At 54.3% G+C, this 14,681-nt stretch overlaps 3 protein-coding genes across 3 annotated transcripts; all 3 read right to left on the minus strand.

Annotated features, from left to right (window-relative positions):
* Positions 1–16: 16 nt before the first annotated feature.
* COMMD4 (COMM domain containing 4) lies at positions 17–1,718 on the minus strand. The gene is made up of 8 exons (XM_054272828.1): positions 1,528–1,718; positions 1,377–1,448; positions 1,234–1,299; positions 958–997; positions 720–839; positions 464–544; positions 208–384; positions 17–63 (listed from the first exon to the last, which is right to left on the minus strand). The coding sequence occupies exons 1-8, from the start codon at positions 1,528–1,530 to the stop codon at positions 23–25; spliced, it is 600 nt and encodes a 199-aa protein (XP_054128803.1). The 5' UTR covers positions 1,531–1,718; the 3' UTR covers positions 17–22.
* A 2,258-nt stretch (positions 1,719–3,976) lies between these two features.
* On the minus strand, positions 3,977–5,939 carry LOC128934685 (mRNA export factor GLE1-like). Its single transcript, XM_054272479.1, has one exon. The coding sequence runs from the start codon at positions 5,937–5,939 to the stop codon at positions 4,020–4,022; it is 1,920 nt and encodes a 639-aa protein (XP_054128454.1). The 3' UTR covers positions 3,977–4,019.
* Positions 5,940–8,789: 2,850 nt separating this feature from the next.
* LOC128934686 (uncharacterized) lies at positions 8,790–11,767 on the minus strand. Its single transcript, XM_054272481.1, has 10 exons — positions 11,764–11,767; positions 11,582–11,685; positions 11,402–11,460; positions 11,017–11,153; positions 10,812–10,936; positions 10,628–10,686; positions 10,139–10,293; positions 9,272–9,378; positions 9,074–9,187; positions 8,790–8,882 (listed from the first exon to the last, which is right to left on the minus strand). The coding sequence occupies exons 1-10, from the start codon at positions 11,765–11,767 to the stop codon at positions 8,790–8,792; spliced, it is 957 nt and encodes a 318-aa protein (XP_054128456.1).
* Positions 11,768–14,681: the final 2,914 nt, after the last annotated feature.

Consider the following 14,681-nt stretch of genomic DNA (forward strand, 5'->3'; position numbering starts at 1 on the left):
CCTCCCGCCATGGCTGGGCTCCTTAGAGAAGGGTGTTCATCAGCGCCTGGGCCTGCTTCAGCTCTGCAGAGAGATGTGGGGATGTAGGGGAGCTGCTGGTACTGCAGCATCCCTTCCAGCATCCCATTCCCAGCGTGCCTCCCACAGCAATTCCCCCCGCAGGATCCCCCACGGAGGTCCCCGCTGCCACCCCTCGTGGTGCCTCACCTGCCAGCAGCACCCAGAACTTGTTGGCCGAGAGCGTCACAGGGACAGCCGTCATCTTCTCACACTCTCTGTCCCGCACGTTGAAGGTGAGGTGCACCACGGGCTCATTGACCTCCTGCAGCTCGCTGGAGCTCAGGGTGTAATCCACCCGCCAGTGCACCGAGCCCAGCTGGCTCACTAGGGTGGGCAGTGGCAAGGTGTCAGCAGCCCGGCTCTCTCCAGCAGGGTAACCCCAAACCCCCAGCACCCCACTCACATCGCAGGCTGCAGGCCCTGAGCCTGTCCTGGAGGGGGCTCTGCTTCTCCTCATAGGAACGGCACAACCCGCTGGCATGCTCTGCTCGTCAGGGGACACAAGGGAAAAACCCCTCTGCTCACACCAGACCTGCAGCTGCCAAACCCCCCAAAGCACCCCAGGGACCGACGGCACACAAGGGAGGTGATGGGGACAGCACAGCAGCCAGCCTGCCCTCCATCTGGGTGGGAACTGCCACCCTCAGGGTTTTCCCTACCTTTGGGCAGTCCCAGCTGCTGCAGCTCGCTTGACAGAGACTCACTGTCTACATTGTGCTTGGCTGCACTGGAGAGGATGAAGCCGAGGACAGCAATGGTCGCCTTCACATCCCCTGACTCTGCAGACAGGAGGGAGGGCGAGCTCTGTCACCTTGGGAAGGCAGCCCCAGATCCATTGCTGCCCATCCCTGCAGCATGGCTCCATCGGGGGATCCTGGTAAGGACAGCAGTGCTCACCTAACTTTGCATCTGAGGTCAGCTTCAGGATCTTGTCATACTGTGAGAGAGCAGAGCATCACGGTGGGCACCAGCTAACACACTCACTACCAGTGTTAACACTGACAATTCTTACCTAAACATTAATAATAATAAAACTTACTATGCATATTAGTACTACTAGCAGAGGCCGGTAGCGTTCTTAACGCTGAGGCTTGCATGAAGAACACGAGATTAATTAACGTTGCTGATTATGCCATTGTAGCGCTGGCCTCCACTGCGGTACCCCACACTTACCTCGATGGGCTCCCCCAGCAGGTCCCGCAGCACCTGGGCGCAGATCAGCTTCAGCTTCACCGAGGACTGCGGGGGAGAAAGGAGAGTGAGCAGCGGGCCTGCGGCAGGCGGGGCGCGGGCGGGGGACACGGGGGACACTTAACTATTTTGGCCAGGGTGCTGATCTCGGCCAGCACCCAGTCGGGGCAGTCCAGGTCCCCGCAGAAGCGGAAGCGCTGCGGGAGAACAGGCGGTCAGAGCGGGCAGCGGGCTCCACACGCCCTCCCCGCTCCCCGCCGCCCAACCCCTCCCCACCATGTCGCCGCTGCTCCCCGGTCCGCGCTCCTACGGCAGAGCCGCCTTTCCGACCCGGAACCACTCCCGAGCCGCTGCCCGCTACGCCGCTCCCCGCCGGGGCGCTCCGGTAGGGGCTCGGCGGGGCCTGTTAGCCGGGACCCGGCAGGAGAGCGGCCGGAGGAGGGGCCGGGACTGCCGGAGCGGCACCCGAGGCGCGCCCGGCCCGTCGAGCAGCGCGGGCTCCGCCCCACCGGCGCCTCGCGCTCCCACGGGCCGCGCCTCACAGCGCCCCGCCCGCCAATCCCCGCTCTGTCCAATCACGGCCGCCAATCTCGGCCCGCCTTTCTCCGCCCTGTCCAATCACAGCCGCGCTTTCGGTCCGGGGGCGGTCCCGTCCAGCCCAGCCCGCGCAGGCGCAGTCCCGCCCAGCCCGGCCCCTCAGGCCGCCCTGAGGGCAGCGGTGGCGCCGCCTCCGTCCCGCACTCGCGTTTGCACCCGCGGCCGCAGGGCCGGAGCGGAAATGTGGCGTTCGGAGCCGGGGCTGAAGCTTTACGGGCCTCGACCTGAAATAAAGATCATGTTCTGGTGCACAAGCAACTGCCCCTGGCCGCAGGGGACCCCAGACAATCCCTTTAAACCGAGAATGCACCCATGTCACTGGCCAGTGAGTTGGGCAGTTATGACCTTTATCACTCATGTCTGTAAGAGCAGGACATTCAATGCCCCTATGAAAGGGGGTGCACTTCAGTAGATGTTGGCTGTTGCTGCATGAACCTCGGTGTGTGTTTGTCACATTCCTGTCTCCACCATCAGTGACAGTCCCCTGTTTGAACTTAAATCCAACCTATCACTGGGGACTTGTTTACTTCTCTTTTCTAACAAGCTAGGCTGGCTGAGTTGGTGTCTGTTAGGCCAAATTTCCTGTGTAGCTCTAGGCCAGCTGTAGCTGTCACAGCTCCCCCTTTCTGTTCTAAAACATGCAAGGTGCTCTCTGTCATCCCTCTGCAAGGGCCCTTTGCAAACAGGATGGCAGGACAGAGTGGCGACACAGACGATTCTGCCCAACTCAACAAGCCTAGATTCTCTCAGCCAGTGATGTTGTTACAATAAAGTTGTAACATTCATTCCCAGGAGCTGTCAGGTGGGATCACACACAATACAAAATTTCAAAATGGCATGCCCCAGGCTTATAACTGGGAGGTTACAAACTTTTAACTCTACGAACTGGAAACATTTTAACTTTAGAACTGTGAGAAGATAACAGGGAAAACAACTTGTCAAGTTCAGGTTTTGACTCAAATATATAAAATACTCAAGACCCCATATTATAAAATCTTTGTGTCGTTTGAATAGGTAAAATCCTTAAACAAACTGTCACTTCAGAAGGTCCCAAATCTCCATGTAACAGGTATAGAAGTTGTTAAAATCGCTGGTCCACGATATCTGCTGAGGGACCATCAGGAGGGTGCTGTCTCTGGTCCCCAGCAGGACATAGGGCAGGGCAGACACACCTGGCTGGTGTCCATCCTGTTCTGATGTCTGTGGAAATGCACCCATACCCACATCCCCATGGACCTTCCCTCCTGTTTGTGAGAATGTCTTTTGTCATTGCTTTAGGTGACTGGGCATCACTTGATGACTGTAATGATAGGAAATGGGTTAAGATTACTGGGTTTTGGGATTGTTCTGGTCCTGTTAAGTGATTCAGTGTGTAAACAGTTTTTGCTACTCTGCTCTGTGGGTGTTTTCTTCCATTAGATGAACTGCACAATGGAACTTGGCATTGCATTGTGCAGCTTTTCAGTCCAAGAGTCCTTAATCTCTGGAGCCATCAGGATAATGGATTTAAAGCATTTTCTATATGATTAAATGTCATGGCAGGCAGAGGAGGTAGAGTGCTGTGACCTTCCCAGAAAAGCATCTTTAAAAACACATCCTGGGTGCACGGGCACATCTCACTCTTGCCCAGTGATTTCAGCTCTTGGGTGATTTCAGCCACGAGCAGCACAGAAGGAAAGGAGAGAATCTTTGTATGGGGTTCCACAGAGGGTCTTTATTGAGCTCCTACCCCCAAGGGGTCCAGGGACAAAGATCTCTCCCAGACAACAAGACATGGGGTTTATAAAGGGATACTGAGGGGCAGGCAGAACACCAGAACGAATGAGATGAGGGCACAGGGGTGGAACAAAGGGGAAGGGCCAATGGGATACATAGAACAAGCATGCAACAATGCATTCTGAGGGAAGCTTTTTTCCTCACCATGACCAGGGAGGTTGTTGCTTAAGGGTTGTCCCTCCAAGGGAGTATGGTAAGCTTCTCCTCAGTTTACCAGCCTCCACAATTAAACATGTGAAGGAAAAGTCTTGAAGTTTCAGTAATTTACTCTACAAAACTTATACAAAATAACTATACAAAAACTTTAAAATATCTAATGCAAAGATTAGCTTCTAAGTGTAAAAAAATAAATCTTCTTAAATTAAACATGAAGGGGAAAGGAAATACAGACTGATTTATGTTCTCCAAAAGGAAGGTGTCAGGATGCCCTTTGGTAATGGAATTTCCTCTGCCTGTAGACATTTCTGCACAAAAGTCTTCAAACGTGACAAACAGCCCATCTGGCCCGAGCTGGTCACAGCTTCAATTCTTGGGATATAGGATTTCTGGATGAAGAGCATTGTTTTCCAGAACTGAATCCCATACTGCCTCATCAGAGCATTGCCACACACCTCCAGGAAATCCAGAAGCAGCACAGCTGTCACATCTGCCAGAGGCTCCAGATTCAACATCTGCGCAAGCCAGCGCCATCCATAGCACAGACCGTGAGGATGAGCCCCTTGCCCGCTTCCATACGGCCAGCGGAGCTGAATGATGGCAGCGTAGAGACGAATCATTCCTGACATCCTTTTAAGAAAATGATCTGCTTCTTCCACTTTGGAATCATGAACTTCATATCCAAGCATCCTCTGGTACTCTTCCATTGAAGTCCCTTCTTTCCGAGCGGGGTAAAATGGCACAGAATATGGGCACTTTTTGTGCAGATGAGCTAAAAAGATGTCTCCAACTCGAGGGTGTAGTTCCCAGATTCCTGAGAGCACCGCAGCCATTGGGAAAGCTGAATCGTGGTTGAAAGATACTTCTCCTTCCCCATGTCTCACAAACTTCTCTGCAAGTTTGTAACAAACAAATTCCAGCCCCTGTGGATGCAGAGTCGCCCATACCATTTGGCCTTCAGTCTGAACAGGCTTCCCAGACAGCAGGTTATTGATCTTATCAAACACCTCTCTCAGCTGAGAGCCTGATATGCTAGAGATCTGGCTCACAGGGATTGTAGCTGCTTTCTGCAGGTTTGTCTTTATCTTCTTCACCTCAGTGTTGCCTTTGCAGTTTCCAATATCACTGAAAGCAGCAGCACATTGCTCAGCAGCATCCTGAAGCTGCCAGTACCACTGCATGATGCTTCCTTCTGTTTCAACTTGAAGTCCTTCCTTCTGCTGCTTTCCCCACGACTGCTGTGCAGGGACAGAAGTCTGCCACATCATCTGCTCTCTTTTCTCTAACTCTTTCTGGTTTTGCTTCTTTTCCTCTTCATATTTCCTCCTTTTTCCTTCTAGAGCTGCAGTGATTTCCTGCTGCATGCTGGATATCACCCCTCTCATCTCCTGCAGGGCTTGTTCAGAGCTGGCCACATCTGCTGGATCCGGGAGCCCCGTCTTGCTCGCGATGCGGATGAGCCCTGACACCCGTGCACAGATCTGGTTGCCACGATCGCTGTACGCAGCCAGATCCATTCTGGGCAAATCTTTGTGCCTGGAGCTGGGATCAATCTGCTGGTTCAGCTGCAGCAGTTCCTCCTGGATGGAATAAAGGCGGTGCAGTCTCTCCTGACCCTCTTTCCTGCGCAGAAGCTCCTGCTCTTCCTGGTGTTGCCTCTGCTGCTCTGCCTCACGCAATTTTAGGTTCAATATCTTTGCTCTACGTTGGTGTTCTTCCTTCAACTTCTCTTGCTGCCTCTGAGCCTCCTTTGAGCTCTTCTCCATTACTTCTTGCAGCTCTTGGAATTCCTGATGCCGCTTCAGCTCCCTCAGTTCATCAAAGTGCTTCAGCTGCTCACTGGCCTGGGCATAGGCTGCCCTCACCATCTGCTCCAGCTCCTCCTGCCGCTGTCTCAGCCTCTCCCTTGCTTTCAGCCTGTGCATCTCTTCATACATCCGAATGCAGCCTTCGACTTTTGCAGCTTTAGATGACAGAACTGCTGAAGCAACTTCTTGATTTATTTCCAGTAGACTAAGATGATCGTTTTCCTTTTGCTCAATAGGATTGGGCAGAGCTGTTGGTAATGCGGCTGTGGTGACGATACTTTGTGGCTCTGCTGAGGGATGATGGCTCTGGTTCTCTCTCGTATCCTTTGCTGGTAGACAGCTCTGTGCCATGGTGGGATGGTTGGCTGGCACATTGTCCCTGCCCTGGGCAGTGGCACAGCCCCAGGCAGCCACAGGGCACTCTGCAGACAGGTCACCCCCTCCCAGGGAGACTCCCTTGCACCACATGGGGGATGTTCTGCCTGTTCTCCTCCCCTGCTCGCCCAGTGCCATCCCCTGCAGCAGCCTCATGTCTCGTTTGCTCTCCAACTGTTTGATCAGGTCCAGGATGAGCCTCCAGGGTTTGACAACATTGATGGCAGTTTCATCGGCTGTGGCAGCTGCTGCAAGTATGCATCTGCCAGCCCAATCCCACGTGTTTAAATCCAAGGCTGCCTCTTCGGACACGTCCAGTCCGTGGCTCCCACACCACTTTAGTAAGGCCAGTAAAGCCTGTTTATCATATTTAATCCCTCTTCTTGTTAAAATAAGGCTCCATACCTGGAGTGTAGGGTCTTCTGGAACTGATACCCACGCTCCCATTTATCCCAGTGATGTCTGTAAATCACCAAGGTGTTTGGATCCACGTGGCTTTCCCTGCTGTTCCTTGCCACACTCTCCACTTCAGGCAGAGCACTCCACTGCCCGCAGTGCTCTCTGCCCACCCGCAGCTTCCTCTGCTGACTGCCGCTCTGTCTTGGCTAGAAAGACTGGTGTCTGCTTCCAGAAGGCAAGATCCTGCAGAAGAGGGGAGTTTTCCTCTGAAGATCCACTGGTGAAGAAGAAGGGTCTGGTCTTCCTCTGGGAATCCAGTGGAAAAGGCTGCCTGTGGTGTTTGAAGTCCCAGATTATATCCTGGAAGCAATGCTTGGCTCCTCCCCCTGGGTGGAGCATCTCACAATGGGAAGATGGAATTTTATCAGTCAGGCAGTGACACTCAATGGCTCATTAACAGAAGATATCTCCCTGGTGGGAGGATGGGTCATGGAAGAGATAAAGAACACTGCCCCATCTGGTTTTAACAGATGGTAATAGAATACATCTGGTTACATCTTGCATTGCAACCTAAGACAGTTAAATATTTTCTAAATCTTAGGACATATAGCCGTTTTCTTTCAAGAGGTAAGACAAATCCAACTGAAAGAGCTGTGATGGAACACTGATAAACACCTGTTTGTGGATAAAAAACATACAGTGTGTTCACCTTTGATTTTGTCTAAGATTCTACTGCTCGTTACAATCTTTGTTCCAATTGCTGTTTTGTCTTCCATAGATAACACAGTAAGATCAGTGATGATTTTATATTATGGCTGTTATTGATTGTAAGCTGTTTTAGCATTTTTCTTTATTTTCCTGTCATAGGTACATGACTGTTTAGAAAGGTATTATCTCAGCTTCCTCAGAGGTTTATGGCTGATAGATTGATTACAGGATGTGAATTTTCCAATTTAATAATAGGCATTGTTCATAAGATGTTATTAGTGTACTTATAGCTGGTTTCTTCTATGCTTTAACATCTCTTTGTGTAATTATCTAAAACACACGTGGTTTCAGGATCCTTCTTTGTTCTCTAGCTGTTTATGCATCTCCTAGACCAGGTTAGAGCCAATGCAGGGACCAGCCAGAGAGCTATGGTTTGACCCAATACTGTCTCATAATTTTAAGCATTTTTCAGAGTTCCAAGAAAAGAATCTGAGCTTTGTTGAAAGCCTCCTCTATAATAATAACTGGGAAAAACCACAAGACTAGCAGTTCAGAAGTATTCCAGCAGTTTGCTGTGTTTGAAGCATCTCTATCCTGAAGGAAACTTCAGAGTGATGCCAGAGCTAGGTGGTTTGATTAGTCTTTAACCCCAAGGCCTTTACTCATAACTGCTATTTTTAGGAGCCTTGTTTTAAAATGTGTTTAGGGAATTCCCTCCCAGTTGGAGCCTGGGTGGTGGCATGGCTTGGGTCTACCTGGATGGAGAATTTGCCAATAAACCCAGATGTCTTCTGCATCAAAACTAGATTCAAGTCACTTTAACTTGGCAATTTGACCCTTTATATGTTACAGCTGAACCTATTTCTAGAGTGAGTTTGGGAATTATTATCCAGCAATAATTATCCAATCCCTCACTAAATTGAGGTTTGTCAGCTGGTTGCAGACTCTGGGATTCCTAATTACCCAATTTCACATGTCGCATGGATCTCTGAGAATTTGCATCATCCCTGTCTCCAACCAATGACCTCACATACCACCTCTTCTCTTGGATTTGCTTCCCCATAAAGTCATGCTTTAGCTTCAGGAGAGATGAGCTACTCAACTGATCCCCTGGTGACAGGGAGAGGTGGCATTTAAAGGTCACCTGCTGCCACAAACCCCACGGCTTCCCTGGTTTTAAACACAGCAGCCCTACAAAATGACCTTGGGTTTGCTCCTGGGGACCAGAGAATCCCTCTCCACACCTCAAATCATCTGGCAATCCCCCAAATTATCCAATAGAGCCAAAACAAAGATGGTTTCTTGGTCTCAGGAGGCATTTGGAGGGGAGTGGGAGATTGATGGGTTAAAAATTTGCTTTTTTTAACTCCCCAGCACTAGGGCTGTTATCCCAGAGCTGCAGAGGACCAAGCCCAGCTCGCAGGCACCAGCAGAGCAGCAGCACCTGGCTGGGGTGGTGCTGGGAGCCAAGGAGGAAGGTCAGTTCAACACCACCCCCACACCAGACACACATCTTTCACAGCTGGGTTTCACGGTCTACAAACAGTTTATTTAAGATACAAAATTCACAAACTGATTCCTTAACAGACCTGAGTCTGCATTCTGCTCAGGGAGCCCCTGGCAGCTGCTGTCACAAGGTCAGGGAGAGCTTCTCAGCATCTCCTTCCCACACACAGCCCCTCTCCAGGCTCCCCCCAGCTGCAGATTCTGCTTCTCTCCTCAGGCAGAAGTGCTTTGCCACTCAAAGGCAGAAGTGCTTTGCCACTCAAAGGCAGAAGTGCTTTGCCACTCAAAGTGACTATCCTCAGAGTCCTGCAGCGGAGAGGGAAGAAGTCACTTGAAACCCCTCCAGTGAAGGCAGGAGTGAGGGTCCCTGCCCTCCAGGTCCCCACAGGGTTCTCCAGCCCCAGAGATCCTCACCAGCTAACAGGAGAACCTGTGAGCTGCAGAAACACCAGCTCTCAGGCACAAAAGATAATGCAAAGGATACAAAGGCCACTCACCTCTGTCCAGAAGCCCTGGTTATCCATTTCCAACGTCTGCACCCCCACTTCAGGGTCTCTCCTGTCCCAAAGGGCTCCTCCAGCCTGCCAGCCCAGCCTCTTGGTGCCCAGGCACTGGGGAGGAGAGCACAGGCACTGCAGCCCCAGCAGCCCCACAGAGCCCCCCAGCCCAGCCCAGCCGACAGAACCAGCCCTCACCACGAGCACGATGGGCGCAGCCACGATGCAGAGGCCACCGATGACCACCAAGGCCACTCCGTAGGCTGGGAAGCCACGCTGGGGCCTGGGAGGATCCAGGGTGTCCTCTGGAGCAGAACAGAGCATTGAGAGCCTGGAGCAGCTGCTCTGCCCCACAGGCTGCCAGCCACCCACTGCCCCGGGATGAACACAGGGGATTCATGAACTCCTGTTCCACCCCCTCCATGCCTTCTCCTCCCAGCCCACAGCAGCCTGCAGCACAAGGTCCCCAACCCCAACGCCCCAGGCCATGCAGAGGCCAAGGGCACAACTGTCACTAAATGTCACTGCCTGCTCAGCTCAGCAGCCAAGACACCTGAGCCTCTCCTCACACAGGGGATCAGGATGGGGTCAGCTGTGGATCCACCCTGCTCCCAGTGCAGGTGTGGAGCTTGGAATCTGGATGTGGCACTTGGGGATATGGTTTAGGGGTGACTATGGTGGTGCTCAATTCATGGTTGGACTAGATGTTCTTAAAGGTCTCCTGCAAATTTGATGATCCCGTGATTCTGTAACCCTTTGCTCTGGAGCTTTGTTATCCCCTGCCCACTGGGTGAAAAAATCCTTAAATTGATGCTGAAATAATTGCTGTCCCTAAAGGCTTAAACACACACCTCTTTATCTCCAAAGACAACAAACCTACAACAACTCTAAAACAGCCACCATGAAGGCTCACAAGATCGTCCTCATCTACTTAGAATGACAAATCTCTCTTGTCAGTGATTTCTGTATCCGTGGATATCACCTTGACAGTGAAAACCAGAAAACATTCTTCAATCATAATGTCAGTCATTTTCCCAGGTACCCAGGTGCCAGAGGGGAGCTTACCTCCCACAGCCAGAGAGAATGGATCCACGTGGATGTCAGAGCCAGCCAGAGCCTGGTTTGGTCCCACTGCGTGCACGAGGGTCTTCAGCACCTGCACGCTGGTTGGAGCGGGGTGCTGGAAGATCATGTTCCCATGGCAGAGCAAGGAGCCAGGCCTGCAGACAGGGATGGGAACAGCTCCAGCAGCTGCCAGCCCCACCATGACCCCACAGTGGGATGGGTGGGCACTGCCAGCCTCCTCCCAGAGGGTTTTGCTCAGCAGGAAGAGATCTGTGCACTCAGGGAGCCCTGGGATGGAAGGGACATCCCTGGAGGTCCAGCAAGTCACCACTGCTCCAATGGCTTAATGCTTGACCTCAGCTTCCTCTGCAGATCCTTCTGCAGCCAAAAACGTGCAGCTGTCAGCCATGAGCTGCTGGCTGGTGTCTGAAGGGACCCCCCCCCCGCCCCTGTGCAGCCCTGCCCCACAGAACCCCTGCTCCCACTCACAGGAATTCCTTGATGATGGCTGTCAGGAAGGATGGGTAATCCCTCAGGGCTCTGGCCACCTGGAAGAAAGGGTGTGCTCAGCTCCCTGTCAGCTTTTGGAGCATTTTGGACACCCCAAAGCAGCCCCTCTCCCTCCCTTCTCACCCCACTGGGAGGACCTCAACCCCACCAGCCCCATTCCTACCACATCACCAAGTTCCCTGGAGAGATTGTGGTGCTCTTCAGAGAGAGGATCCTGAAGCTTCTGGCTGAAGGGTCTGTTGGTGACGACAAAGGACAGAGGGTACACGAGCAGACCCAGCTTGGACCCTGAAGGAGCAGGAAACAAGAGCTGGCTGAGCACATTTGGCAGCGACCCTGCCCACAGCACACACAGGGACCATCCTTACCCTCCACCGAGATGGAGCTCAGGTCCTTGGAGAGGTCTGAGAGCGCAGTCAGGGCTTCCAGAACCTCCTCAACATCAGCATGGACAACTGTGTCTAGGTAGAGGTCTCCAGTGATCTCCGTGTTCCCACCCAGGTTCCTGAGGGGAGAGAAGAGCTCTGAGCAAGGCAGGAGGGTTGGGACCCAGCCCCAACACTTTTACTGGAGGTTTTCTCCTGAGACCCCCACAGAAGGGGCTCAAATACAGTTTCCCCCAGCTGCACATCCCCTGCCAGCTTTTCCCCTCCCCTCCATCCTTGCAGCACAGCTGATGAGCTGCAGAGGGCACAGGAGAGAGTGAAGGCAATGAAATCAAGAGATTGGCAGAGGAGCAGCTGCAGCCCATACCTGAGCTGGGAGATGGTGAAGTTCCTCACGTTGTAGAGGCCACTGACAGATGCAGTAATCTAGGCAGGGAGAAGACAACAGTTCACACCTTCCCCTGTTTAGCACAGGTTAATCCAGCATCCAGGCTGTGCCCATTCCCTCAGCATCTCCCTTTGGAAGAGGCCCCAGGGCTTGGCATACCTCTTGGACCAGCTTCTTCAGCAGATCCATCCTGTCCACCCCAAGCTGGGAGCCAGTGAGGGAGATGGACAACTTCTCTGGGTCCAGGTTCTCCAGGCTGAAGCCTAAGGGAGTTGGGAAAAGCTACACTCAGACCTGTTCCTGCAGCTTCCTTGGGAGGTAATGCTCAGCCCAGAGCTCACCCATGGCCACACAGCAAAGGCAGAAAGCAGCAGGGCAGCTGAGTGAGGAGGGGTCCCTTTGGATGTGGGAAAGGTTGGGATGAACCATTTCCCAGCAGAGCTGGGGCAAAGAGGGGAGGCCAGGGAGCTGAGCAGAAGCCCTGGCACACACAGATCCAGCTGTTACAGATGTGCCCTCCACCACCCTCCATATCCTTACAGTGGATTTACACAGGGATGTTCAGGGAAGGAAAAGCCTGGAACCCAAACTGCACGGGTTTTGGCTTGGAGAGGGGCACAAGGAGGGCGCCTGGCAGCAGCCCTGCTGTGGGAAGATGTTCGGCACTCACCTGCAGACTGGACAGACTGGGGCTCCAGCTGCCAGCTGAAGATGCTCCTCCCCTTGCTCGCCTCCGTGACCACGGTGCGGATCAGGTGGGAGTTGGTGGGAGCAGGAGCATCCCCCCGGAACAGAGCCTCCCCTCTCACCACCACGGAGCCGTTCCTGCAGGGACAGGACACAGTGGGCTGCACACCTACTGCTTTTTTATCTTTTCCAGGTGCATTTATCCAGGAATTCAGACAGGGATCCCTCGGGATGATGACACCAGGGAGGGAGTATAGCCCCCTCAATGCTCCTGTCTGGGGATTTCCTGGGCAAACAATTCCCTCCAAGCCAAAGCTGCAGCAGCTTGGAAGAAAAAACCAAATGGAGACCACTGCTTCATCCAGCAGGGTCCATCTTTATTTCACACACGCCAATATTTATGTTTCTAGCATGGGAAAGATTGAAGAAAACCTCATGAATGTGTAAGGGGAAAGACAAAATAGCTTACACCACCAAACACTCATTAAAGCACACAAGATTTCTGCCCTTATCAGCCATTCACTCCAACATCCACCTCCCAGCCTTCAGGGAGGCAAGGGAAAAACAAATCACCCGTGGTGTTCATGGCTGCAGCCATTCCTCTGGAATGCACCTTTCCCAGGGGAACACAGAGTCTCTATCAAAGTGAAACAAGTTGCTCTTCTACTCAGGACTCTCTTTAAGGCCAGGGTGGCCAGCAGAGGCCACTGCTGCTACAAACCCAGCGCTCCTGCAGCTGCACACTCACATGAACTCGAGGACATTCGCCTGCAGGAAGCTCTCGTAGCTGGACAGCATCTGGTTGAGCTGGAAGGAAGAAGCACCTGGTAATTAACTGAGGAGGATTTCCAAGCTCCCCCATGTGAAGGGGAAGTGTAGGAGCAGGTGGGCAATAAATAGAGGGAATTCAGCCCAGGCTGCCCAGGGGAGGGCACGCTGGCAGCCCAGGGAGTGCCAGCCCTCTGGGAATGCTGGGCATGAGCTGGGATACCCAGAGCAGCCACCCCCATCCTGGCAGGGAATGCCCCAGCAATAACGCCCCGTGCCAGGGCCCTGCAGGCTGCCAGGGCTGAGGGGAGCCCAGTCCCAGCTCAAACCAAGCTCCAGTGGAGCAGTGCCAGGGCTTTGCCCACCCTCACCATGCTCAGGTGGGCACCCAACCAGCCAAGGGCTGGTGCAGCACTCAGGCTGCTCCCCCCATCAAGCCTTGGCACCACCCCACAGTGCCAAACGTGTCCCAGGAACCCCCAGCACCCACCATGAGTGTCACATCTCCCTCCAGCCGCCGGTAGCTCAGGGAATTCCTGCTGCCCAGGGCCGGGGCGTAGGCGATGCCCAGCAGCCGGAATTGCAGGGGCAGCACGTGCACAGGCTGGGCGGGCAAGGGCAGGCCACAGGGGTGGCATGCAGGGGGGTTTGTCCCTGTGGAGCCAGGTGTGCCCGTTGTCATCAGCTCAGCTGGGCTGGAGGCCGCTCTGGTGGCTGCAGGGAGCTGCTCCGAGGCTGTGGAGGAGTTCTGGGAAGCGCTGGAGCCACTGGGCATGGCATGGGCATGGAGGGTCAGTGCTGAGGGCACAGCCAGGCTCTGGGAGCTGGGCAGGGAGCTGGCTGCACGCCCAGCCCCAGGAGAGCACAGCAGGCAGGATGGAGAGGTCACAGTGCCGCTGGTGGCAGTGAGGTGCAGAGCTGGCTCTGTGGAGCTGGGGGCAGGCACAGAGCCTGGGCTGGCAGGGCTGGGCCCTGGAGCTCCTGCTGCAGTGGGAACAGGTCCCAGTGCTGCTGTCCTGGGCTGGCTGGGCCTGGATTCTCCTGTCACAAACGTCTGTCCAAGCTCTGGGGTGGCACCAGGGGCTGTGGAGCCCATCCCAGTCACGGTGGGACCTGCAGGGCTGGCAGCCCTGGGCTGTGCAGGGGGACAAGGCCACTCACTCTGTGTCCCCAGGGTGACAGCAGGAGCCCCAGGTGCCTCCATGGGAAGGGAAGAAGCCAGCAGGTGATGATGGTGGGCACCAGGAGCTGCTGCAGTGGCAGGAAGTGATGCCAGGACAGCATCCAGGAGTCCAGACCCAGTTCCTGGAGCAGCTGCCTCAGGCAGGGCAGTGCCAGCAGTGCCCCAGAGCCCCTCTGGTGCCAGGGCAGGGGACACCCCCAGCGTGCCAGGGCTCAGCTGGGCCCAGCTGGGTGTCCCCTGTGCTGGCAGAGCAGAGGCCACCACCTGCTCTGCTGGGCTGGGGCTCCAGGAGCCAGCACCCATCAGTGCCCATGTGGTGACATTGGGTGGGAGCTGAGACCCCACAGCTGCCCCTCGGAGTGGCACCAGTTGGTTGGGTGGCACCCGAGTCACTGCAGCCCCTGCAGAGGGGCCAGCAGCAGCTGTGGGGAGGGCAGGAGGGTGCAGCCATAGCTGGGAGGTGGCAGGGACGCCAGCAGCTGGCTCACTCCCAGCTCTGGAGGTGGCCTCAGAATCTCTCTGTGGGCTCTGGGGCTCTGCTGTGCCCGCTGGCTGCCCCAGGCCACCAGCTGCACTCGCTGCTGGCACCTGTGTGGCACCATCTGGTCCTGCTCTGTGGAG

Source organism: Melozone crissalis, unplaced genomic scaffold (assembly GCF_028551555.1).
Source record: "Melozone crissalis strain CALT ecotype California unplaced genomic scaffold, PUWL_Pcris_2 ptg000014l_1, whole genome shotgun sequence".
Taxonomy (NCBI): Eukaryota; Metazoa; Chordata; class Aves; order Passeriformes; family Passerellidae; genus Melozone; species Melozone crissalis.

Bases quoted from the DNA above. Each gene is read 5' to 3' on its own strand.
- COMMD4 (XM_054272828.1), bottom strand. The intron at 998-1,233 runs GTAAGTGTGGGG...GCTCTCTCACAG, and splicing joins TGCTGGGGGAGCCCATCGAG to TATGACAAGATCCTGAAGCT. The intron at 385-463 runs GTGAGTGGGGTG...TGCCCACCCTAG, and splicing joins CAGGGCCTGCAGCCTGCGAT to TGAGCCAGCTGGGCTCGGTG.
- LOC128934685 (XM_054272479.1), bottom strand. From the start codon at position 5,939: ATGGCACAGAGCTGTCTACCAGCAAAGGATACGAGAGAGAACCAGAGC.
- LOC128934686 (XM_054272481.1), bottom strand. The intron at 10,687-10,811 runs GTAGGAATGGGG...CCTTTCTTCCAG, and splicing joins CCAGGGAACTTGGTGATGTG to GTGGCCAGAGCCCTGAGGGA. The intron at 8,883-9,073 runs GTGAGTGGCCTT...TCTCCGCTGCAG, and splicing joins ACCAGGGCTTCTGGACAGAG to GACTCTGAGGATAGTCACTT.